The following is a 26,942-nucleotide window of genomic DNA, read 5'->3' on the forward strand; positions in this document are numbered from 1 at the left end:
TTTTGTCTGAGCGTGTTGCTGGGTCTGAAATGCACCGGGATGTCATGCTTGGAGAAAACCCTCCTGAGTTTTTCTGATACACCGTCTACATAGGGGATGACAATGTTGTTGCGTCTGTCCTTCTTATCCTCCCTCGCTGGTGTCTGATCTTCTTTTCTGTGCCTCTTTGCTGACTTTAAGAACGCCCATTTAGGATAGCCGCACGTTTCTTCGTTGCTTCCTTTACGTGTGTGTTCCTTCTTTTTTTTTTTGTGATGATGTCACAAACACACACCTGGAGAGTCCAGTGTGCTCTAAGCAGGAAGCAACAATGAGGTCATGTGACTTAATACAAAAACACATGAAGGGAGAAATTATCTGTAGAAACCAAACCAGTTTGTGTATCAGGCTGGAAACATGGGAGTCTATGGGGACTGAGTCACTGCTGCCTCTGCTGGACATCAGAGGAACTGCAGGGATCACCTTCATTGTTGTTTTTGTCTTCATCTGATCACTGAGCTCATTTTGACTTATTTCACTGTTCAGGACATTTTTGATGTGTCTTAATGTCACACTAGGAGTGACAGGAAGTGACCTATACCCCGCTTGACAAAATAAAAGGTCTTTTTCATCAGAGTGCAGCATCGAGTCTGTGAAACTTCTGGACTATTGATCAGTTCAGTTAATCAATCACAAGCTGTTTGTGGACTGAGAGTGGTGCTGGAGCAAAGATCACGGGTTCATTTAAAGGTCAAATGTGAATCTCCTGTGTTCAAAGCTGCCTGACTGCCCAGTTAAACAGCAAAGATTTAAAATGATTGGTTTCAGTCACAGATGTGAAGCTCGTGTTGTGTCTTTTCTCCCAGCTGTTCTTCATCTCACCTCACTTTTCCGATCCGTGTTTCCAGGTATTTCTGAGGCTGCTTTAAAGGCGGGAAAAGGTCTGGATCAGATCCACAAGAGAGAAAAGCAGGAACAGATACAGTCCAAGTCATTCATTTGATTCCAGTCAACACATTTATTGATCATTAGTAGCCACATTAAAAATTAAGCACTGATTCATCCACCAAGGCTCAAACTGCACATATCCATGAAAATATGATATTTATCTTATAAAAACATGATTTTTATTATTCAAAGATGTTTGAAAGCCTTTCCAGGTGAGTTTGATCCAGGAGGGTCTGAAGCCAGTGTCATACAGAGACTGTGCAGAGAGTGTAGAAGGATGGAGCAGCAGCAGAGCAGTCCAGATACTCAGATGATCCTCTGTCAGCTGTTCACAGAGAAGTTCACTCTGCAGCACTGACAGTCATCTGCACTTCTTCTCATTCCTCTGTCAGTCACTGCTGGATGAGGCACTCCTCTCCACTTCACCTTCCAGTAACATGGCCCAGTCAGAGCATCTCTACACACAAGCTGCTGCTGCTTCATCATATCTGGCTCATCAGGACACAGCTCATCCTCTCTCAGCACACACACCATCCTGTTTACAACCAGCTCCACCTGCAGAGAGAAGAAGGAAGAGCAGAGGAACTAAACAAGTGTTTCCAGAGACTCTTCATCAGCTGTCAGTCAGTGATGCAGTATAAAGGGCAGCAGGGACTTCAGTGCTGGGACTGTACTAGTACTCATTGTAGGTTCACTTTTTCTAATCTTTGGATTTTTATTGAAGTTGATGAAAATGTTTTTGACTCCTAGTTTGAGTTTGGACTTTCATTCGTTAGAATAACCTTGGTCTGTCCACTCTGAGCTCTTTAGGAACCCCAACAATCCAGATGGACGGTTCCAGCTGTTAACTGGAGGAATACCAGCCAAACATCTGCTCTCACCAAACTCTTCCTCACCTACAAACTGTGTTCTTCACTGCCTTAAATTTGGAAATGAATGCAGTCATTCGTCTGCGTGCTGCTTTTGCTGACCCGTTACTATAGTGACCATGAAAGTCACAAAAGGCAGAAACAGGAAGTGTTGTGTTACAATCCTGGAGCCTGTAACCATTCTCCTCTCACAGCTTCACTGAGAAGCTGCAGCTTTACAGGAAACACTGCATCTTTGTTTCATACTGACTGTGTTTAGTACAATACTGCTGACAGCACCACCCACTCACTCCAACACTCTACTGACCTCAGAGTCTCCAATCTGCATTCTGGACTCTCCTTAAGATCACACAGCTGCTTCACGTCTGGATCCTTCAGGTCCAGGTCTCTCAGGTCCAGGTCCCTCAGATGGGAGGGGTTGGACTTTAGCGCTGCTGCCAGATAATCACAGCTTATCTTTGACAAACCACAGTTCCACAATCTGTATAAAGAATTAAAGAAAGTTTATTAGACAAATTGTGTGCTTGAAATCATTCAGTGTTTCATAATCTGTTCAGAGCTGAAGAAGGTTCAGAATGTAGAAGTGTAATAAAATGGAAACTCCAGACAGCTGAAGCCAGCAGGAAACAGCTTCAAACAAGAAACTGTAAAGAGTTTTCAGATCATATTCCCCAATGCAGCCAGTTGGATTTTGGAGTTTTGAATCTCTGTTCTGTGACTAAGTCCTTGAATCATTTCTTCCAGTCGGTCCCACAAGACAGACTAAGTATTGGACATGTTGTGGCTCCATCTAGGGAGCTTCTAAATGTGATGTGTTGGCCGCTCTGGGTTTGTCAGATCACAGTACTAAAGAGAGCTCAATCTGGGCACACAGTTGTTCTAGTCTTGACCCGAGATTGTCTGAAACTGACTGGGAGATTTTTACACATGTTCCACTCCTCCTTGGAACAACAGGAAGTCCTAAGCATATGGAAACAAAGGTTAAGTGTCCTATGGCATTCAGTGATGATGGTCTTGTAGTCCCACCACCTCCACCTCTTTTGAAAGGAACTAACTGTAATCTGAAGCTTCAAATGGAACTAAGACTTCCTCCACTAGGTGGCAGTGTCTGGTGAGAAAGTGCTAGTGTATCTGGCCTGTAGTCAGAAACAGGAAAATGCAGGATTTGGGCTGAAATGGGGAAAAGTGGTAAAGCAAGAAGGTTGTAGGTTAAAGCTTGTTGGTTAGCTGGGCTTTTCTTTGGAGGTTGGATGTTCTCCCTCAGTCCAATGAAATGCTGCTTAGGTTCATTGGTGCTTCTAAATTGGCTGTAGGTGTGGATGTGAGAGAGTGCTTCTCTGTTGGCCCTGTGATGGACTGCTCACTTGCGCAGGTGGACCACGCATCTTGCCCTATGACAGCTAGAGCACAGGCTCTAGGCAGCACGGTGGCACGGTGGTTAGCACTGTTGCCGCACAGCAAGAAGGTCCTGAGTTCAATTCTACCATCAGGCCGGGGTCTTTCTGTGTGCATGTTCTCCCCATGTTTGCGTGGGTTCTCTCCGGGTACTCCGGCTTCCTCCCACCGTCCAAAGACATACAGTTTGTGGGGATAGGTTAATTGGATAATCCAAATTGCCACTAGGTGTGAATGTGCGAGTGAATGTGAGTGCGAATGGTTGTCTGTCCCTGTGTGTTGGCCCTGCGACAGAATGGTGACCTGTCCAGGGTGTACCCCGCCTCTCGCCCTATGACAGCTGGGATAGGCTCCAGCGCCCCCCGCGACCCTGAAAAGGATAAGCGGAAGCGAATGGATGGATGGATTTGTGGCCTGAAATTCCCCAGTTAGAGGTTTGGTAGATAACTATGACATGGTAATCACATCCAGCAGCTGTATTCTAACTGTAAGCTGAGCCGTGCTAAGCCAAAGCACCGGCACTTTTTAATATACAAATTACAACATTTAATAGAAACTTATTGGTCAGCATATTATTAGCCTGCTGTTAACTTCATTACACAGAAAACTGGTAGAAACTAACAGAGTTCATAAAGAATAAAGAGAAATGTGATAATTTAAAGCATTTGAAGAGCTTCAGATGATCTCTGTCAACTTATGTCCACTCATTCATTAATTTATGTAAGCTATCTAATGCAGCTTTGATCTTCACAGTCTGCCTTATGAAACTCATTCTAACCCTGAATGTCAGAGTGCTCCTCCTTCTCCTTTCCCATCATCCATGCTGGCATTGGAGGAGATTTGGATTTTGGATTGTGTTTTGGATGATGTGTGTATGTTTGTGTTGGACTGCTGTTTGTAAAGCAAATTGCCATTTTGGTTTGGATTTCAGTGTCACTCAGACTTTAAGGTGGAATGAAGAGTTTTAGAGTTTCGCAGTGAATTATCCAGTGGAGGATTTTTCTCTTTCTTTGAAGGTTTGAAATGTGAACATTGTTCTGCTACATTCAATTGACTAAACCAGAGAAGAAGAAAACAGACTTTACCATGAAGATCCTCAGTGTGGATCAGTATCAGCCTTATGTCTGCAGTTTAGTGTCAGCACAACTTTCACATCATATTCATCTCAGCACAACTAAAACATGGTGAATGACCTCAGAGTTTCAAGTTCACATCCTGGTCTCTCCAGAAAACCACACAGCTGCTTCACTCCTGAATCCTGCAGCTCATTGTTCTCACTCAGGTCCAGCTCTCTTAGATGGGAGGGGTTGGACTTCAGCGCTGCTGCCAGATAATCACAGCTGATGTCTGACAAGCCACAGCTCATCAATCTGTATAAAGAAGGAAAGATTTAAGTTTTTTAGACAAAGTGTGTGCTTGAAGTCAGTCATTCAGTATTTCATAATCTGTTCAGAGCTGAAAAAGGTTCAGATGTAGAAGTTTAGAAAAAGGAAACTCCAAACAATTTCAGTCAACAGGAAGAAGCTTCAAACAAACACAAGAGAAAAAAATCTGAATTTTTCACATTAAAGTTATACATTTATCATAAAAAAATGAAGAGTTATTAAGCTTTAATGCATGAAATTAAAAAAAAACAAACATCAGAGTCCAAAACAAAGAAAACAAGTTCAGCAGGCCGACTATGAGGTGCCGTAAGGGACGTTATTACTGAAACGCTCTCACACACACTACTGAAATTTTAGCTCTCACACACACTACTGACACGCTCTCACAAACACTACTGAAACGCTCTCACACACACTACTGAAACACTCTCACACACACTACTGAAATTTAAGGTCTCACACACACTACTGAAATGCTCTCACAAACACTACTGAAAAACCAAGGCATTTCAGTTGAACAGGGAGGCATTTCAGTTAAACAGGAAGGCATTTCAGTTAAACAGGTAAGCATTTCAGTTAAACACGAAGGCATTTCAGTTAAACACGAAGGCATTTCAGTTAAACAGGAAGGCATTTCAGTTGAACAGGTAGGCATTTCAGTTAAACAGGAAGGAAACTGAAGGAAAAAGTGGTAGATTTCAAACAAACCACTACACAGATGTCTACTCAGCAACCTGCTAGGAGCCTAAGTGAAGCAGCTGCATTACTTAACAATATATAAGCCTCAGCACAAGTCAAAATTTAGAATAGCAGATGGGAATTATTCTTGTTAATTTCTTTTGGCATATGTGCTTTTTGTCTTTTTTAGCAAAGAAAAAAAATATCTTAAAATCATTATTAAAACCAGGAAGAGAAGGCTTAGCGTTCCTCCATTTAGCACAATGGATATGATATTTACTCAAAAGTATGATGATGTTAATAATATCTGAGACACCCAATGCTAGATGATCCATATAAAAAAAATCTATGATGTAATTCAAATAGTGGCACATCATTAATATTTAGGGAAATCCAATTTTTTAAGTTGCACCAAATGCATTGTGTGATAGGGCATAGAAAAAAAAAGATGTCCTAGGGTTTCATTTTCATCAGTACAAAAAGAACACTGATCCACCTCAAAGCCAAATCTCATTTTAGTAATTCTGCCACAGGATTAATTTTGTTTATTACCTTAAGTGTGTTTCTTTAACTTTAGATAGAATAGGCTATTTCATAAAATTTTAGTATACTTTATCCAGTGTATATGAAATAACTAAATTAGAACCATGCAATGTAACCATTCTGTTGTAACTATGACATATTTTGTCTTTGAAGAAACTACTAATAAATCTATTATTGCATTTTCATCAAACAGCTGACATTGCCCTGGCAATAAATTTGGGAGCGCTGATGAGAAATTATTGTATATCATAAAATTTTTAATCAAATGAAGCAGAGGCAGAGGGACCAGTTCACAAAATGTGTTATATTCTCTTTGAGAACAGTTTAGACAATATTTTTCCGAAAAGTATGTCTAACTTAGAATGACACCGTTATCATCAACAAATCTGTTATGGATATTGTCATGGTTCGGCTGTGTGCAGGCAGGCAGAGAGGAAGGACCCAAAATGCAGGACTTGCGGAAGCGAAAGTGAAGTCAGAATAACCAGCAGTGGTGACTGAACAGAAAACTAACTATACTGAAAAATAACTAAACTGGCATGCAGGCAAACAGAACACACAGGAAGGTAAGAGGGTGAACAGACGTTAACGACGCGACACTGACACAAAGACACACTGGGCTTAAATACACCGAGGCAGTAATGAAGGGATGAGAGACAGGAGGGGAACACACCTAGGGGAAATCACAACTGACGAGGCAGGGGGAAACGTAAATTGAACACACTCACATAAGACAAGCACCTTCAGAAAAAAACAGGAAACTAACAGACATAGAGGACCAGACAAGTCACCATGGACAGACAGAGGGACATACAGGCAGAGGAGGCTAAGTACAGGCAAAACCTAAACTAAACATGAGGGCAAGATAACAAAACCTAAACCAGAAATAATAATAATAATAATAATAATAATAATCATAATAATCATCATCATCATCAGATAGCTAAAGAATCAGAACATAATTATAATCAAAACAGTATCGCCAGAGAATAAGAAATAATCCATAATGCAAAAATAAACCAAAACATAAGAAACTCAAAATGCTGGGTCGAACCGACCCAGGACCATGACAAATATAACCTTTTTGTTTAAACCAGTCGCTCTTGAAAATTGATTTTTGATTGAGTGTTATTACCCTATGATTCCTTAAGGTTTAATTATGGGGAAAAGTTGTGGGTATATCTCATTATCTCAGATTTTAACCATTTAATTCTAAGGGTGCCAACCATAAATTCTAATTCTGGAGTTTTGATACCACCTTTATTGTATTCCTTCACAAGCTGAGATGTTTCAATGTAATGGGTTTTATTCCTCCACAAAAATTCGAAAAGGCTACTTATGTTTATTTCTATCAGGACAAGCAGGGAAGACATGGACATCTGGACAGTCTATCAGGCTGCCTGAGTCCCCTCACCCATAACAGCCCAGAACTCTGCATTAACTACCGAGTAAGACTTAGAGGATCAGAGAGAAAAAGTTCTACAAAGAATGGAACAAGACTTCCTGTATAAGGCTCTGTGGACCTATGATCAGCAGTGTCAGGACAACTTTCACATCACATTCATCTCAGCACAACTAAAGCATGGTGACTGACCTCAGAGTTTCAAATCGACATCGTGGATTCTCCAGAAGAACACACAGCTGCTTCACTCCTGAATCCCGCAGCTTGTTGAAGCTCAGGTCCAGGAGTTTCATGAGGTAGGGGTTGTACTTTAGCGCTGCTGCCAGATAATCACAGCTGATGTCTGACAAACCACAGCTCCCCAATCTGTATAAAGAATGAAAGATGTAAGTTTATTAGACAAAGTGTGTGCGTGAAATCATTCAGTATTTCACAATCCACTAAGAGCTGAAGAAGGTTCAGAATGTAGAAGTTTAGAAAATGGAAACTTAAAACAGCTGAAGCCAACAGGAAGCAGCTTCAAACAAACACAACAAGAGAAAAAACTCTGAATGTTTGACATTAAAGTTGTACTTTTATCATACAAATATGAAAAAGACTTGAAAAAATTTGTTTTACATTCCAGAAGCCTCATAGCTTCACTTTTAAAGGTGAAGTTGGAAAGGAATAGACATATTCGAAGTCCAACCACACCTTTTTCCAGTCGCATTATTAAAACAGACAAACTACAAGCTCATTTTTAGTCCAACGAGTCATCTTCTGACCTAGACTAACAACACTGGTCATCATGTGCAGCTGGCTGTGAGACCAGTTCTCAGGGACCGTCTACAGAGTGCAACACTGAAAGAACATCACATACAAATTTGCTTCCCGCACTTTCACACAAACATCTATTGTCATTATTTTTACCAAACTCTGTGGAGTCCTTTATTGGAAATTCAAATGGGATTCAAATGGTCAGACAAAAGAGGGTGATGAGGAAATATGATTAAATGTTGTCATTTTCCTTATATACCAAAGATAATGATTGACAAATGTGTTTTTACAAACTCAGTGATGGACTTTGATCAACAGGATAACCCTGATTGCTAAGGGCATTTTTAAGATAAGATAAGATAAGATAAGATAAGATGAACTGTATTTATCCCAAGGGAAATTCGTTTGTCACAAACACTCCTCTTTCAATGGAGCAGCAGCAGTCCATCTGCATCTAAAGGACAAAGGACACTTTTTCGAGGATGCCAGTGTTTACATTTTGAAAAGAGAAGACAGATGGTTCAAAAGAGTAAAAGAAGCCATCTATGTCCACTGTGAGCGACCATCTTTGAACAGAGGCGGTGGCTTACGACACCAACTGTCTGCCATCTATAATCCAGTTTTGAGTTCCCTTAATGCCCACTCAAATCCTGGGCCATCTGACCTCAGGAAATCACATGATAGGGTGGGGCCAGGTTTCACAATGTGCTCACCCGAAACCCTGGCTGATTGTGACCCACACCCATTTTCACACCTTGGCTCATGTGATTAGGTAGAGGATCATCAGGGGGTCCTTTTGTCCCTCTTTGGGGGATTACTCCCCCTGGGTTTAAATCTGGCCCCCACCGCCATTTGACCTTAGAAGTGAAGAAGCTTCTCGGATGAGAGGTGAAATGTCTTCAAGCAACTTAAAGAAGTCCAGAAGACTTTCTTTAAAGGCTCCTTAGACTACGATGACCTGGATGACTGAGAACCATCACAAACATACTCACTTGCAAATTCCAGAAAGCTTGGTTGTTTATAGAATAATATCATTCGGACTTTAAATGATCATCAGTGGGAACGTTTGGCTGCTGACCTGAGAGTTTCCAGTATACAATGTGGACTCCGCAGTGCAGCAGACAGAAGCTTCATGCCGGAATCCTGCAGGTTATTGTTGCTCAGGTCCAGATCTTTCAGATAGGAGTGTGAGTTGAGAACTGAGGACAGAGCATCACAGCTTCTCTTTGAGAGGTAACAGTGACTCAGTCTGAAAAACAAATTAATTAATTAAATCAGTCAAATGAAGCATTTTTTTTTAAAACCCAGCAATACAATTAATGGTTATCTAAATAGCTTCATGAAAACAGAACTGTCCTTCTATATCAGCATTTTCTCCTTGTAAGCTCCACCTGCTCCACCTTCTGCTTCAGAAGACATGAAAACACACTGTAAACCTAGTAGAAACATTATTGATTGGAAATGTAATCTTCTCAGAGCCATTTGTACATTTTAGAGCCTGATATTGAAATGTAAGTGTGGACAGCATGGACATTCACAGCAGAAAAGATATAAGAAGATGCCTGTGTTCAGTAAATATTACTCTCGTGCTATCAAGAAATACCAAAGATAGGTAAAACTTTGGTTGTTGCAGCCATCCAGCAATCCATATTTTGTACTACTATGCTGCAGGTTGTGGCTACATCCACACTAGCCTGGATAGATTTGAGAATGGTGTTTTCGTTCACTTATTCACTTTCCGGCTCTTTAAAATGTCGTGGTTGAGGAAATGTCAAGGAAAAGCACTAAGTTCTTTAAATGGACAAACAATGAGGTGGAGTTGTTTCTGCGAATAACACAAAAGTACAAAGTTGCAAAAGCGAGTGAGAGTTAAAGAATTTTAAGAAAAGCTATCTGGAGCATGTATAGACTGATATTTATCTTTAATAGGGTTGTCAGAATTGAGAGCAAACAAAAAGACTGCTGTATAATGCCCTCCACTATCTTAGTTTAATTAGTCACATGACTGCATCATATGACTAACATGCATCATCATTTTAGAAAGTCTCCATTTTCGCTGTCCACACTGTGACGCGAAAGCACAGTTTTCAAATGTATCCGTTTTCGAGAGCGTTTTCAAAATGCCCATTTCCCTTCTTTTCCTATGTCTTGTGCTTTTATTTCAGTGAACTGAGGATCTACCGGCGGCCGTGGGACCGATGGACAGATGGTGGGTCGTTTTCAACACTTCCTTTGTTGTAAAGCACCGGGTGAATAGACTGTAGTGGGGGGTCTTTTGTGTGGTTTTCTTTTTGGTCCCTTCTGCTGGTAAAGCCCTGTTTTCTGTTTATTTTAATTTTAATTTGGGACACAGTTTTAGATTACACTGCATTCAGTGCTCAGTCATTGTTGATTTTTCGTCTTATTTTATATTAATAAATAAAGTTTTGTTAATATTTGAGCGGACCTCAGTGTGCATTTCTGAACCTGTGCAAATGATGTTGTTTTTTAAATTACATTTCATATCTAAACGATTTTGTATTTCCTAGAGTGGCGTTGTCATTTTATTACTTTGTTTATAACCGTGCCGACCACTTAGTGCGATCGTGGCTCAAGAGATGGGAGTTCGCCTTGTAATTGGAAGGTTGCCGGTTCGAGCCCCAGCTTGTACAGTCTCGATCGTTGTGTCCTTTGGGCAAGACACTTCACCCTGGTTGTGGTCAGAGGGCCCGGTGGCGCCAGTGTCTGGAAGTCTCGCCTCTGTCAGTGTGCCCCAGGGTGGCTTTGGCTACAACGTAGCTTGCCATCACCAGTGTTTGAATGTGTGTGTGAATGGGTGGATGACTGGTTGTGTAAAGCGCTTTGGGGTCCTTAGGGACTAGAAAGCGCTATACAAATACAGGCCATTTACCATTGGTCACATAAGGATATTTCTATGGCTGCAATGAATCCCTGAGTAATTCAAATGCTTTGTTTAATGAAATCCACCACGCATGTAAAAGCAAGAGTTTCACTAAAATTTACGACTAAAAATAGACCTGCAGTAGAAATGTATCTAGGAGCATGTATGTGAATATAAAGTATTGTAACATTAGGCACGTACAGCCCTGGTGTTTAAACAAAGACTGATAACACAACAGCAGCAGTGATGATCATAGTTTATGTAGGATTCAGCGTCTTGAGTACACTGATGAGTTCTTGAGCCATCAAAGAGTTTTCAGTTGTATTGGAAAAAATTTCAAGACTTTAGGATATGAATTCATAGAAAAATAGAAAGCCTAGTGAAAAAATACTAAATTTATTTCACCAATAAATTAAACACAAGAGTGCAAATGTACTTACAGAGCCTTGTTGGAGGCTTTGACCACTGGCAGCAGCCTCAGAAGAGCCTCCTCTGAAGCAGAGTATTTCTTCAGGTCAAACACATCCAGATCTTTTTCTGATGACATTAAGATGAAGACCAGAGCTGACCACTGAGCAGGAGAAAGTTTATCTGTTGAGAGACTTCCTGATCTCAGGAAATGTTGGATCTCCTCCACTAGAGAATGATCATTCAGTTCATTCAGACAGTGGAACAGATTGATGCTTTTCTCTGCAGACAGATTCTCACTGAGCTTCTCCTTGATGTACTGGACTGTTTCCTGATTGGTCTGTGAGCTACTTCCTGTCTGTGTCAGCAGGCCTTGTAGGAGAGTCTGATTGGTCTGCAATGAAAGACCCAGGAGGAAGCGGAGGAACAAGTCCAGGTGTCCATTTGGACTCAGTAAGGCCTTGTTCACAGAACTGTGGTGGAGAGATTCTTTGCGTTTTAAAAAGCCAGACCACGTGGTTGTTGTTTGTTGTTCTTCCAGCAGATTAAACCCAGAGTTGATAAAGGTCAGATGGACATGAAGAGCAGCCAGAAACTCCTGAACACTCATATGGATGAAGCAGAACACCTTGTCCTGGTACAGTCCTCTCTCCTCTTTAAAGATCTGTGTGAACACTCCTGAGTACACCGAGGCTGCTCTGATATTGATGCCACACTTTTTCAGGTCTGATTCATAGAAGATCAGGTTTCCTTTCTTCAGCTGATCAAAAGCCAGTTTTCCCAGAGACTCGATCATCTTCCTGCTCTCTGGACTCCAGTGTGGATCTGTCTCAGCTCCTCCATCATACTTGACCTTCTTCACTTTGGCCTGAACCACCAGGAAGTGGATGTACATCTCAGTCAGGGTCTTGGGCAGCTGTCCTCCCTCTCTGGTTTCCAGCACATCCTCCAGAACTGTAGCAGTGATCCAGCAGAAGACTGGGATGTGGCACATGATGTGGAGGCTTCGTGATGTCTTGATGTGGGAGATGATCCTCCTGGCCTGCTTCTCGTCGCTCACTTTCTTCTTGAAGTACTCCTCCTTCTGTGGGTCAGTGAAGCCTCTGACCTCTGTCACCATTCCAACACAGTCAGGAGGGATCTGATTGGCTGCTGCAGGTCGTGTGGTTATCCAGAGGCGAGCAGAGGGAAGCAGGTTCCCCCTGATGAGGTTTATCAGCAGCGCATCCACTGAGGTGGACTTTCTAGGGTCAGTTAGGATTGTAGTTTTGTGGAAGTCCAGAGGAAGTCGACACTCATCCAGACCATCAAAGATGAACACAACCTGGAAGTCTTCAAAGCTGCAGATTCCTGCTTCTTTGGTTTCAGTAAAGAAATGATGAACAAGTTCCACCAAGCTGAACTTTTCCTCTTTCAGCACATTCAGCTCTCTGAAAGTGAATGGAAATATGAACTGGATGTCCTGGTTGGCTTTGTCTTCAGCCCAGTCAAGGGTGTATTTCTGTGTTAAGACTGTTTTCCCAATGCCAGCCACTCCCTTTGTCAGCACTGTTCTGATTGGTTCATCCATTCCAGGTGAGGCTTTAAAGAGGTCTTCTTGTCTGATTGTTGTTTCTGGTCTGTCTGGTTTCCTGGATGCTGTTTCAATCTGTCTGACCTCATGTTCATCATTGACCTCTGCAGTCCCTCCCTCTGTGATGTAGAGCTCTGTGTAGATCTGATTGAGAAGGGTTGGGTTTCCTGCTTTAGCGATCCCTTCAAACACACACTGGAACTTTTTCTTCAGCCTATATTTAAGGCTACGATGATGAGCGGCAGCAGAAAGTTCTAAATGGAAAAAAAAAAAGTTTGTGTTTTACACAATACGCATGATAAGAAATTAGTTAACACATGCTTTTCATGTCTGGAGACATTAGTAAATATCCATCATATTACGTATTTTTAGAAATTGTTTTACTGTCAGCCATCTCTTCCTGCTTCATTCTCCCCAGGAAGTCCACTGCGATCTTCACAAATGCCTCTCTGCTGCTCCTCTTCTCCTCCTCATCATCCCTCTGACTCTCTAAGCATTCTGGGTAATCTGGACTCAGAACCTTCTGGATCTTCTTCAGCTCGTCCTTCACAAAAGTGATGATGTTATCCTCCAGCAGCTGGAACAGAATACTTTATGAACGACCCAATCAGGCTGAAATCATGGAGCCAAACATCAGATCCATGTTGGACACACTGACAATCCACTGGTCTACAAAGAGCAGCATGGAGATGAATGTGAATAGATGTAAAAGTAGTTGTTGTACATGTACAGACCATAAATATGGAGTCCAGCTGTGTTTGATGCTTCTGGGCAGACTGACCACTGGGAACCTCTGAGCTTTGCTGGTCCACTCTGTGGAGAAATCATGAAGAATTTCCGGAATTTTTAAAATGTTTTATTTTAATGTTTTTTTTTTTTAGTTCAAATTTTAGTTGTTAGTTTTTTATGGACTGTGGTGGCAGACTTTTTAATCCCATGTATCATATCATTTTAGTATAGCAAGATACTTCTGACACGAATTGTTGACATGCATGTTGAATGTTATCACAAGTCGGCCCCAGGTTTTATTGCACCTTCACAGAGAGTACATTATACACTTGAAGATCTCCAGACACCCTACTCTTAGGGAGGTGATGGATGGTCGTAACTTTAACCTACTCTGCTTGTTGGGTTTGGCGTAACTTACCTGCCTGCCTCCCTGCCAGGTTCTTTACAGTGAGAGAACTTGGTCTGGTTTAGCCTCACGCGGACCTTACTTCCCCCCAAGCCTTGCTTCCACCTGTAAAATTAAGATTAATGCCTCTTGCTTCACAGTTCTGCTTTTGTTCACAGTATACGACAGTAATACTCTGGTATAGTATCTAGTAGGGATGGGTATCGTTTAGGTTTTATCCGATACCGGTGCCAAACCGGTACTTTTGAAACGGTGCCGGTGCTTAAATGGTGCTCAAACCGGTGCTTAAAGAATGGAAAACACAAAATTGGTCCAAAAACCTCTCATGTTCAGCTGTTTTTTTTGTAAAAAGATAACAATGTTAGCCTTTTCTGCAGCTATAGGGCATATATGGTATCACTCTCGACTGGAAGCAGTGCTTAAACAATGGAAAAAAACACAAACTTTGTCCAAAAACCTCTCATGTTTAGCTGTTTTCCACTTTTTCTTTGGTCATTTAAGCCTTTTTGTCCAGGGTGAAGGGAGTATCTGCCATCAAACAAGAAGACAGCTGCATGTAGCTATGATGGTGTTTGCTGTTCACCTTACATGCATTAATGTAATAACGTGGTTAGCCTACTCAACGTAAATTACACACGAACAACATTAAGCTACTCACGCAGAGAAGAACGGCTGCTGCTGCATCATCATCCTCATCATTTCTGCTACACTGGCAGGGCTAGGGGCCAGGACTCTCCTCTTCGGGTTTTTGGGGGATGTTGCTAATTCCGGGTCCGATAACAGGCACCACACCCGCAGTAGATGTGCTCGGTGTGAGGTCTCGCAGCAAGCTATCAAATACGGCGCATTTCTCGGCTTTAAAAAAAACCGCTATGCGTCGCCAGGTGTTTCATCAGATTTGAGGTGTTACCTCCTTTGACAGCATCACAGTATCAGCTTAAAGCACTTGTTGCAGATGCTGAGTTTGCATATTTTGCTGTGAAGTACAGCCAGACTTTTGATCGCTTCGCCTTGGACATTTTTAAACTGTAGCTCTGCTCTAAAAGAACTTACGTACCTGGACCCGCCTACTAGCCTCGGAAACTTAAAATGATTGGCTAGAATCTAAAGTGTATCATTCCATACCAGTTGGTGGCGGTAATGCACCTTTCAGTTGTTTGCCAACCGCCAATACAAATTTAAGGAAGAAGAAAGTGTATCACAGTTCAGGAAAAAAAGCACCGAAATGTGCGCTGCTTTTCGGTCTGGTTACTACCGTTTATGTCAGAACCGGTGCCATCATGGCACCGGATACCGGTACCCATCCCTAGTATCTAGTAATTTTGAAGTTTTTGCCAGTCATAGTGAGTTAATTTAATTTCTTAGCCCCTGAGCGTGGTGCATTGTGTTAGTGTTTTAGTTGGAGCCAACTCCAGAGTTTAGGTGTATTTCCACTCACCTTCAGTTCATGTTTAGTATGTGTGTTCTGGTTTTGGTCGAGTGAATGCTCGCGCGAGTTGCTCCCACTATTCATTGCTAACCCTTTCGCTACTTTTATTGCTATTGGTGCTCTTTACTCCTGCTATTTGTACCTTGTTACCTGCTACTTGCCCCCTTGGTTTTGCTACCCTTTTCTCCTGTTACTGTTATCACCACTCACTGCTATCCTCTCCTGGCATCTCAGCTACTCCCTCCAATGGATTCCTGTTCTATTTGTGTCTATACGGCCCATCTGTGTCTCTGCTCCTGTTCATGATGTGGCCTCCCAGGATTTATGCACTGCCTGTGTGGGCCTGGATCCTTGTGTCATCGATCCTTCAACCCTGTACTGAAATCCATCAATACACAGCTGATGAGCTCCTGTGACTCTGCTTTTCCCTGGCTGCTCCACCGCCTGCTGTTCTTCACCTCCATGCGGATATTGTTTTCCTCTCTTGCCGAAGTTACATCCATGGTATTTTAATCAAGATAATTCTAAGCAACTACAATCTCTCTGGTCCACCTCTTGCCACTCTTCACAGAACCCTGGCAGGGCTGTTGACCACAATGTTTTGGCTAACCTGACCAGGTCGCCTAGCACTCTCACACAGTCTGACAGTACTTGCGTCAACTTCGGCCTGCTTAACATCCGTTCGCTCACGAACAAAGGTCATCTTGTCCAGGATCTCCTAAAAGACCGTCAGTTTTACTTTTTCTATTTGCTGGAGACGTGGCAACAGCCCAACGACTTTTCACATCTGGAAGACCAAAGGTGTGAAAACAGCTGTCTATTGCCTATTGTTCCTGTAAGAGGTATTTAACTGAGGGCCATGCTAGGCTCAGTGAGGGATTTCGGCGATCATCTGCCCTGCGATGGCTTTTCTCTACGCATCAAGCTTGGGTTTCGGGGTTTTTTTTTTATTAAAGGATCTTAGCTACCACTCACTGTTTGTCTGCAGGCTTTATTTAAATGGAAAACTCCCACAACAGGACTTACTCCTTCCAACTGCACAGCTGACAAACTACCATTCTCTGATCACCTGCTTCTTTCTTTTAATGTCCAAATGACTTTTTCCATAATCAAGAATGCTCACACTATTTCTTTTCGGAATATCAAGAAAATAAATCTTGATATTCTTTCCTCTGCTTTTTCTAGCTGATGTCTCTCAACAACCTGTCTATTCAAGATGAGCACCTCTGTTCTTTAAAGACAAACATGAACCCACTCAGTACACACTTTCCCCCACAGATATGAGCATCACTGTCCTCAAACAGCAAATGACCAAGTCTCTGACCTCGTTGGTCCAGGTTCAGCACTGAAGTATGGATTGTTATCTTTGGACCAGTCACTCCTCACAGAGGGACAACTGGATCCTGCAGACTCTGCTCTGTCCTCCTCTTCCTTCATCATCATCTTCTTGTAGACTTCAGTCAGTCTGAGAGGTAAACCACAAACACTCAGTGAGTTGACATTAACAGGAGTAACTGAGTTACAGTCACTGACCTCTGACCTGTCATGTAACCTAGAAACCAGGTCAACATGTCTGTAGGTTCTCAGTCATCCAGGTCATGGTTATCTAAGGAGCTTGAAAAGAAAACAGACTTCTTTAAGTTTCTTGAAGATGTTTCATCTGAGAAGCTTCTTCAGTTCTAAAACCAAATGGTGGAGAGTCCCAGATATTTAAACCCTCGAGGGAAAGAGAGGGGCGCTGACCCACTTGTGATGAGGCACATGATCAATAGTGGGTTTTACTGACTCTCACTAGCTCTGCTTTGACAGTGACAACCATCACTGAGCAGCATATCAAAGACAATTGTGGTAGGGTATAACTGGCCATTTTTACCTACTTTTGATTTGACCTCTATATTTCACCTTTAAAAACTGTTTGCTTTGCCTTGTTTGGTATCTTTTTTTTTTCAGCACAACATGAAGTGTCTGAATTTACAGTTAGTTTTTCATTTTGACTAACTGTATTGGCACAACTGATATAAAATCAGACAAAAAACATAAAATCTGAGTAGGCAAAATGTGATATTTTTTACTGTACAAACCCCAAACATGTTTAACAAATGTTTTTCAGAACTTAAAATGCAAATATAAATACTAAACTATAAAAACCTTTGTAAAATTTTTGAAACAACATACTTATATGCAAATATTCACCTGAGACAATGCCTCAGGCGTTTTTAGTACATCTCTTTACAAAATGATCGGTTGTAACAAAAAGACTTCACACAAATTATTTGTGCCATTCAAGAAAACAGTTCCTGTCCACCACAAGACACAGGGACACACCACAGGCTTCCAGGGCGTGTCACTCCCCCTGTTGTCTTCCTGGAGACAGCACTTACGTTTGAGTCTGCCTTTAGTGGGTGTCTGGACAGCATCTGTGTCTGTGAGAAATGTGTTTAGCTCTCCTGCTGTGGGGAACACTTGTCTTGACCATGCCACAAAGCTGACACACCACCTCCACCATGAAATCTTTGTGTGCCATGGGATGAACCTGCTTAGCACTGAACATCTCACGATGCATAATGAATGCATTTATTGTCGCAATGTCCAAAGAATGCTGCAACATGGTCCTGTACCAGCGAGCACTTTTTTTTGTGAGTGGAATAATACCGAGTGAGCTGGTCAGACAGGTCAACCCCACCCATATTTTTGTTATATACCATGATTGGTGTGGGGCAGGGGATTTCTCTCGTAGCCCAGTGTCCATCTCCATCCTTCACCTTTCTCTTCACCGTCTCCCCTGAAAATGCAGGATGGATGGTGGAGCACACAGACACCTCCTGTGTGTCCATCCACTTCACAAAAACAAGTGGGCCCTCTCTGATCCATCTCACAGATCCTCTTTGACATTTTCTGTTCAGAGCATTTGCCCTGTCTTTGGGACATACGTTTCTCTTTTCCCTGTAGGTACCACATGCACCAAATCAAACATCTCATCCTTGTCAGGTCCAGGAACAGTCTGGGACTTGTAAATGGTAAATGGCCTCTATTTTTATAGCGCTTTTCTAGTCCCTAAGGACCCCAAAGCGCTTTACACAACCTGTCATCCACCCATTCACACACACATTCACACACTGGTGATGGCAGCTACATTGTAGCCACAGCCACCCTGGGGCACACTGACAGACACTGGCGCCACCAGGCCCTCTGACCACCACCAGTAGGCAACGGGTGAAGTGTCTTGCTCAAGGACACAATGACCGAGACTGTCCAAGCCGGGCTCAAACCGGCAACCTTCCAATTACAAGGCGAACTCCCAACTCTTGAGCCACGATCGCCCCTTACATGGACGTGTAAAAATGTAAATATGGTATCCAGTGCCAAGACAGGAAGGCTAAATAAGATTCATCACCAATCATAGGCCAGCCTATGCTCACTTGCAGTTTTACTCTTGTATGTGGTAAAGCTGATGGTGTAGCTGTCATGAACTGGCTGTGTGGAGGCAGATGAGGACCCAAACGCAAAACTCACGGAGACAAAAAGCTGAACTCAAAATCACTGCTTTATTGCAGGCTTCACAAAGAAACGGAACTAAACTGGGAATGCTAACTGAGGACGGAGGGAACACAGAAAAGCACACAGGTTCGAGGAGGAGACATTGACGACGCAACACTGAACTGAGGGAGACATGCACATAAATACACAGAGGGTTAACGAGGCTGAAGTACCGGACAAACTGTGTTCCTTTTCAGCTCAACACAAAACGCGTAATTTTTTCTCTGAATGCGGGACGATTCCGTCTTTTTACAGGACGGTTGGCAACTCTACTAACTAACCTTGTTAATTAAATAAAGTTCAACATCAGTAACATCATAGCACCCACCCAGCTCTATAGAAACTCTGTCATGCCAGCTAGCACGCAGTACGAGTTATTGTAACTGACTAAAAAGTTAGCATAATGAAAATAAACTCCACCTAAACTTGGTTTATATCTGACCCAGATAGACTGCAGGTCATAACTTCTTACCTGAAGTTCAGTTCACCTGACACTCGGACCTGCGTCTGCCTCGGGTCTCTCCTCCTGCCTCCCCTTTCTCTCATCCCCCTGCTGGCCTCCACCACTTGCTAATGTTACTGAATCTGAGGAAGCTCCACCACAGCCATCACCAAACAACTGAGTTATTTTTACACACCGACCAGCATCTGGCCAATCCACCACCTTTCATTGTTTATACTGTTACAAAGAAAAAAAAAGTCACCGGGCCACCGAGCAAATGCCCAGTATGCCAGTCCAGCTATGGTCGTGCCACCAGTTAACCCTTCACGTGCCAACTGTGGCACACATGCCTAGGGTTGGCAACCCCTGGTCTAGCCTCTGTTTTGCTGTGCAGGTTGCCTAACAACCATGATACTAACTGCTGGAAATGTTTCATACAGCATTGTTTGACAGAAATGAAGGAGAAAAACTTTTGTTATTTGTTTGTTTGTTTTTACTGAGACTGAGACCACGGGACTGTAAAAACATGATTGTTGGGCTTCATTTCTGTACTGAACAGTAATTTTAAGATTAGCTGGCAAATAACAATTAGCTAATGTTGTTCATGAGACTAAAGTCATCTCACTGTGGTAATGTAAATATATTATGGCCAACATTAAAGTTATTATTATATTAATTATTACAGCAGTGAACTTGAACTATGTGTCAAATACTGAGCTTTATTAAAGATTCAAATGCAGTTATTTATCACCTTAAATCTTCACTCAAAGACAAGGATCTTTGACAGTGTATATATAGATGTATTATGTATAAGATGCAATATTGTTTTTTTTAATATGTTGGCATTATTACATTTGACTCCATGCTTACATATATGTGTAAAAAGAAAATGTACGAGCTGTGATAACTGTTTCTGATAGAATGAAGAGTAGACTGATATATGAAATATTCCTTTATTGGGTGAGAAAATCAGACCATGTCATAACTGCCTTAAGTCATACAGAACAGATATCAGAGCCTTAAACAGGCTGACTTCTGCTAAATGGGTCAAACTGGGCAGAAAGTATACAAACACATAATATTCTCATAGAATATGATGTATGTTAGATCTTATGTAACATACATCGCTCTGTGAGGAGTATGGTCTCTGACTCGTTTCCGCTTCCTTGGAAGGAATGGATGGAAGACTGCATCAACAGCATAGGCCCTGCCAAAATGCCCTGCCAAATTTGGCCCTGCCAAATTTATTACCAAACTCGATCTCAGGTTACTGGCAGGTGCCTCTGACTTCCAGAGCTACAGATATTTCTGCATTTGTCACCCCTGACCACTTCATGCAATATACAGTTATGGCCTTAGGCTTGAAAAATGCCCCAGCTACCTTTCATTGTTTAATGCAGTCGCCTTAAATGATAAAAACTGGACTTCACCACTGCTCTAATTTGGTTGTCCAATTTAAAATCACTGTCCAACTTAAAACAAGGTCAGTAACAACAGGTTTAAAATAGACTTCCAGGGATCCTAAATCAACAGAGGAGGACTCACAGGGACCACTGAGTCCAAACACCAACACTTCTGTTTTCTTTTCGTTAAAATTTAAAAAGTTTAGAGCCAACCAAGCTTTAACGTCATCTAGACATGTCAAGAGAGGTTTTATGGAGATACCATCCTTCTGCTTTAGTGGTAAGTAAATTTGGCAGTCATCGGCATAACAGTGAAATAAGAGCCCATGCCTTCTAAAGATGGAACCCAGAGGCAATAGATACAGTAAAAAGAGCATTGGCCCTAAAATTGAGTCCTGTGGGACGCCGCATGACAGAGGACCGGAAGATGATTTGGAACCGAGAAGGCTGACAGAGAAAGTTCTCTCTGACAAATAAGACCTAAACCAATTAAGTGCAGTGCCACCAATACCCACTACATAATTTGACTGAGAAATTAGAATATTGTGGTCTACTGTGTCAAAGGCAGCAGTTAGGTCAAGCAAGACAAGAACAACATGGTTACCAGAATCACATCCCAGAAGGATGTCATTAAAAACCCTTAATAATGCAGATTCTGTGCTGTGAAAGGTTTTAAAACCTGATTGAAAAGCCTCAAAGATGCCATTATCATCTAGAAAGTCTTTCAGTTGACTATAAACAATTTTCTCTAAAACCTTGGAGAGGGAAGGCAGCTTGGAAATAGGCCTATAATTCGCTAAAACTGTGTGATCAATGCCAGGTTTCTTAAGCAGTGGCTGCACTACTGTATGTAGGAACCACACCAGAAGACAGGCTGCTGTTAATAATGTCAAGGACATATTGTCCTACACTAGGAAAAGTTTGTGGAGGGACAGGATCCCGAGGGGAACCTGCAGGCTTAACATGGTGAACCACATCCTCTAAAGTGGAGAGGGTCACAAGATCAAACTGAGTAAAAACAGCAGTGTAAGGGACAGAGACAGAGCGGTCAGAGTCAGGAGCTGTGATAAGAGCCGTGGTGGTGACAACCTTTTCAATAAAAGAGTCCAGAAAATTATTGCAAATCTCAGGAGAAACTTCCAAACAGACATTCAATGAAGTATTTAGAACAGTGTCAATGGTCCTAAATAACACACGTGGGTTATGACAGTTGGAAGAAATAATATTTGCAAAATATTCCATTTTTGCCTCTTTAACAGTGTTTTGGTAGCGATGCCAGCAGTCTTTTAGAATTTGAAATGACACCTGCAATTTATCCTTTTTCCATCTCCATTCTGCTCGATGACATTCCCACGAGTGCTCTCATTAAACCAAGGCTCAGGTTTAGCTTTGGGCCGCCCGTTTTTTAAAGGAGCCACAGAGTCCAAGACGGTTTCACAGCAAGAATGAAACCAGGAATTAAGCTCTTCTGTGTCCGAGGAAACAAAGTCAGAAGGGCCGCCGAGCTGATTAAAAGCAGCAGAAAACTGCGCAGCAGTGGAGGGGTTAATAACCCGACAGCGCCGAGCAGGAGCGCCAGATTTAAGTGCAGTATATGTCAAACCAACGTTGAATAACACAGGCATATGATCTGAGCGTGCACAGTCACAAATCTCCAAGTTAGTGACAGGCAGACCATATGACAGAACAAGGTCCAGTGTGTTTCCGTGCTCATGTGTAGGGCCAGGCACGGATTGTACCAGGCTAAAAGAGTCAGTAAAGCTTAAAAACTCCTTTACCAGTGGCTTATCAGGACAACATACATATATTTTAAAATCTCCAACAATAAGAACACTGTCATAGTTGGGCATAATCCCAGCTAAAAAAAATCAGAAAAGTCGTTTATCGGGGGACGATAGATGACAGCGCAGAAAACTGGGTTTGTACGACTCACCTCAAACGAGGTAAGTTCAAAGCTGGAGAATGAAGGCTGTAGAAAACACTGCTTACATTTGTAATCCTTTTTGTAAAAAGTCACTGTGCCTCCACCTCTGCCTGACGTCCGTGGCGAATTAAAATAGCAGCAATCCACAGGTAAAAGTTCAGATAGAGCACTGGACTCTCCAACACTCAGCCACGTCTCAGTCACACACAGAAAATCCAGATCACGGGAATTGAAGAAGTCCCGAAGAATAAAAGTTTTGTTTAAAAGTGATCTGGCGTTCACCAGGCCAATCCTGGTAGGAGCTGGATTCGGCGCTCGGGGTTCAGGAGGTCCAGAAACCCGCCGCAGCGATCTCAGGTTCGGATAATGTTGACGGCGGAGGAGCCTGGGAGGGCATGGGCAGCGAGGCAGAGGAGCATCATCATCAAAGCTGACCACAGGCACCAAGCAGGCATCAATAGGATCCAAAAAAACGTCGAGACACAAGCAGTCTTGGAAATAATCCACGCACTGGTCGGAAAACAGCAGAATAATTCTTCAGAGAAACCTTTAGCTTCACCAGGCGACTGCTCAGTTTACCCCGGCGAGGGTGACGCTTTCAGCCACACACACTGGCGCTCTCGCCATCTTGAGTCATACAAGATCATAAAGTTCTCAGCTGAACTACTCTACCATAGAGAAGGAAGCTTTAGCTCTGCAGCATTTCGCAGTGTATGTGGGCTCCAGCTCTTCCCCGGTGACTGTGTTCACAGATCACAATCCCCTCGATTTTCTCAACCGGATATACAACCACAACCTGGGCACTGCTGGCCCAGGATTATAATATGGTTATCAAGCACAAGAAATACAATATAGTAGCTGATGCACTCTCACGCAGCTCACAATAAGGAGTTTTTGTTGTTTTGGTAGAGCTTGAATGTAAGGAAGGGTGGGTGGGGGGGGGGGGGGGTGTTAGAATGTACATCCTGTGAGGCTGTTTGGGTGGGGTGTTTGCCCGCCCTCTCCGCCTCCTCCTCTCTTGCCACTCCTACCCCCTCTGTCTCTCTCACTCTGCTCTCTCCCCAGGACACAGCTGCTTTTGATTAGCCTTGTTTGCCACCTGCGCCCAGTCAGCAATCACCTCTTAGGATATAAAAGCTGGGGATGAACCGTGAGTGAGGTGTTTTTTTCCCCCTCTGTGGCTCTACACCGTTTTTTGCTAGGTTTTGGACAGACCGCCTCCTTCGAGTAGAGAGTAGACGGGCTTGTGTGGACCTGGAAGTGTCTCCCCGTGGTGTGGAGTAAAGTGAGAAGTGGGAAGTGCCTCCCTTATTTGTTTGGTAGTTTTTTCTTTTGTTGCTGTGACTGTTTCCTTTCGGGGGGTTTTGGCATTATTGGTAAAACGGCCTCGTTGGTCCAGCTGTGAGTGCGTTACTGTGAACTATAGAGCGGCAGATTTGTACTGGTTGTACTGGAACTAAGCTACACACAGCTGATGTTAGCCAGGAAAACATTACACACTGACTTTAATAAAAACACACATTTTGTTGTGTAAAGAAATCAAACATGAGCTAATCAAACAGTAAAGTTCCTAAAGACAAACTGTTAAAGGAGGAAACAAAGCAAACTTACAGTTTCTTCACACACACCAAAAACAAGCTCCACTCCACGAAGTTCAGGAAGTGAAAGTAAACTTTGAGCCTTATGCAGCGTTTGAGGACAGTCGGAAGCATCAAAACACTGTGCTGCGTTCATATAAACCTCGAAAATTCCTAAACCTCTTGCAGGTCGTGATTTAGTTTTCCCGTTTAAAACACAAGCATGTGTCATCACCAGTGTTGGTCAAGTTACTTGAAAAAAGTAATCAGTAACTAATTACTAATTACTTCCCCAAAAAGTAATCCCATTACTCTACTGATTACTTATTTTCAAAAGTAATTAATTACTTGGTTACTTAGTTACTTTTTAAAAACACTTTATAACCTGAATAGGTGATAAAGTGATAGATCTTTCAGCCCAATTCTACTTTTTCTGCATAATCCATCATACAAAATGTAATCAAATGGAAAAGTCTCTTTTTAAAACTTGTTTTATTTGTTTAAATCTTTTAACTTTATGTGTCAAGCAAAAATTAAATTATCTGCAACATTCTCTGACTGGAAGAAATTTGTTTAATATTTAAACCTATTTTCTGCACATTCCAGCACATAAATTTTTTTTTTTTTTTTGTGTTTACACTCAGTCTTTCAAATAGATGCAAGTAAAACACAGCAGAAAATAAAGTCAAAGACTACCGGTCCTGTTGCTCTATTTTCACCTGTAAAGCAGGAGTGGGGTAGGCGGAGGTTTACCCTGGTGCAGGTGTGCCACAGCGGTCAGTGGAAGAATCCGCGAGAGTAGTAAAATACCTATACTTTTTTTGTTAGGAGCATTTTGCTTTTTCTTTAGTGCTCTGAAACACACAGAGGTTAATAGTTTCAAACAGAGTGCCGCAAATAACAGGTATCCCTTTAGAAATAAACAGTGATACTTCTAAAAACCGTGTATTCCCACACAGCATTTAATTTAGCTAGTTTAGGAAGATTTCACTTTTCTAATAGTTTCACAGGCTAATAGTTTTTAAATAGAATACCACAAATAACAGGCATCCCTTTAGAAATAAACTGTGATACTTCTAAAAGCACATATTCACACATAGCCACACTAGCACTGTATCAACCCCCAATGTGCCTTTAATGCAACTAAACCTCTAATTATCTACTAGTCACAAACACCCTGTAACAGTAAGACTCAATGATTACACATAGATGATTTAACTGCATTAGGAGCATTTTGCTTTTTCTTTAGTGCTCTGAAAAGACACAGAGGCTAATAGATTTAAATAGAGTACCACAAACAACAACAGGTATTCCTTTAGAAATAAACTTTTCTTGTGATACTTCTAAAACCACATATTCACACCTAGTCACACTCTGCAACAGTTAGAGTGGGTTACAGGTAGGGCTCCAACAGTCAGCAAAAGAAGTCAACTGAACCTCCAAAGGTTTTTCACATTTTCTTACACCCCACACCTTTATCTCTACAGGCAGACAATTACACCTCCTACTGACTAACCGAACGTCCATAGTTTTTCCACCTTTCTCTTTACAACCTGCTCTTTATGTCTGCATCTCAGAAGTCAACTGAAACCAAGTCCACCTATATAAAAACACCCCATCAGACACACAGTATTTTCCTCAGCACTTCACAACTGCCGCAAGGTATATCGTTTTGACTTTTTATTTTTTCAGATCCCAGACACAGCGGTGTGAGGTAGTTAGCACACAGTTTGTACATGTAGAAAACATCGTTTGTTTGGAACACATCAGCAGAGAGGTAGAATTCATAGCTGTTTAAGAGTTTAATTTAATCAAACCTCATTTTACGGATATAAGTGGCTCCTCATCACTAGCCAATTCACCATTTTATTTAAATATCTGAATTTTCGGAATGAGCATCCAAGCGGGACACAGAGGCTGCTAGTTGTAACACACCAGAATGCAAATATAAATAAAAGCGTGACTATCCTGAGAGTCTAGCTGCAGCGACACCTTTCTTTCACACGGATTCCTGGATGTGCATTGAGCCGACTTTGCTACCCGCACAGAGCGTTTCTGACAGTCAGGCGCTGCTTATACAACAGAGAAAAGCAACAATACAGTGTGTTTCTCTGCTCCAAGAAATCCGAGGGCCTTTCACACGGTAAGCATGTCTGTTATACCCAGCGCATAAATGTCTGTATGTCAGTGCTGATTATTCAAACCCTGTTTAAAATGTGACACATATGTTGGCCGAAAACATTTCCTCTAAATTTGCAAAGTTACTGATTTAAAAAAAATATTTTTTGAATTTTTAATTGCATGACAAACATACGATAGACTCTTGAGCATATTTATATAGCTAAATGCACAATGGTATAACCGTGCTAAATAAAAGAGGCCCAAGCACCAAAGCACTCTAATGGAAGCCTCTGAACTGTATGTTGATAAGTACATGAAGTGTACCTCTACCTCTACAGCTGAAGACAGTTTGTATCTGCACTCTGAGGGTCTGCTGAATTGTTTTTAATACGGCACTTTTTGACGAACTGCAGATGATGAATTCCTCTTTATTGTAGAAACTGTCCCTAAGCTATTGTTGCTCATGCTTACTGAGTTCCCTAGCTACTTCTTTACTATGTCAGTAAACTTTTTGAAAAGGAAGCTGTTGTAGATTTAAAGAAACATCTTAATTGAAG

General features: G+C 42.0%; 1 protein-coding gene across 4 annotated transcripts; it reads right to left on the reverse strand.

Moving 5' to 3' along the window:
* Positions 1 to 372: 372 nt before the first annotated feature.
* Positions 373 to 24,316, reverse strand: LOC146520923 (protein NLRC3-like). 4 transcript variants are annotated; one of them, XM_085154268.1, is made up of 11 exons: positions 24,299 to 24,316; positions 16,706 to 16,846; positions 13,965 to 14,057; positions 13,552 to 13,630; positions 13,202 to 13,394; positions 11,277 to 13,071; positions 9,034 to 9,204; positions 7,392 to 7,565; positions 4,385 to 4,561; positions 2,104 to 2,277; positions 373 to 1,482 (listed from the first exon to the last, which is right to left on the reverse strand). In XM_085154268.1, the coding sequence occupies exons 2-11, from the start codon at positions 16,822 to 16,824 to the stop codon at positions 1,467 to 1,469; spliced, it is 2,991 nt and encodes a 996-aa protein (XP_085010394.1). In that variant the 5' UTR covers positions 16,825 to 16,846; positions 24,299 to 24,316; the 3' UTR covers positions 373 to 1,466. The 4 variants fall into 4 exon arrangements, with proteins under 4 accessions (XP_085010394.1, XP_085010395.1, XP_085010396.1 ...); XM_085154269.1 differs by lacking the exon at positions 13,965 to 14,057 and having other exon boundaries at positions 375 to 1,482; XM_085154270.1 differs by lacking the exon at positions 373 to 1,482 and having other exon boundaries at positions 2,166 to 4,561.
* Between the last annotated feature and the right edge of the window lie 2,626 nt (positions 24,317 to 26,942).

The sequence above is a fragment of the Neolamprologus multifasciatus genome, chromosome 3 (genome assembly GCF_963576455.1).
Source record: "Neolamprologus multifasciatus chromosome 3, fNeoMul1.2, whole genome shotgun sequence".
Lineage (NCBI taxonomy): Eukaryota > Metazoa > Chordata > Actinopteri > Cichliformes > Cichlidae > Neolamprologus > Neolamprologus multifasciatus.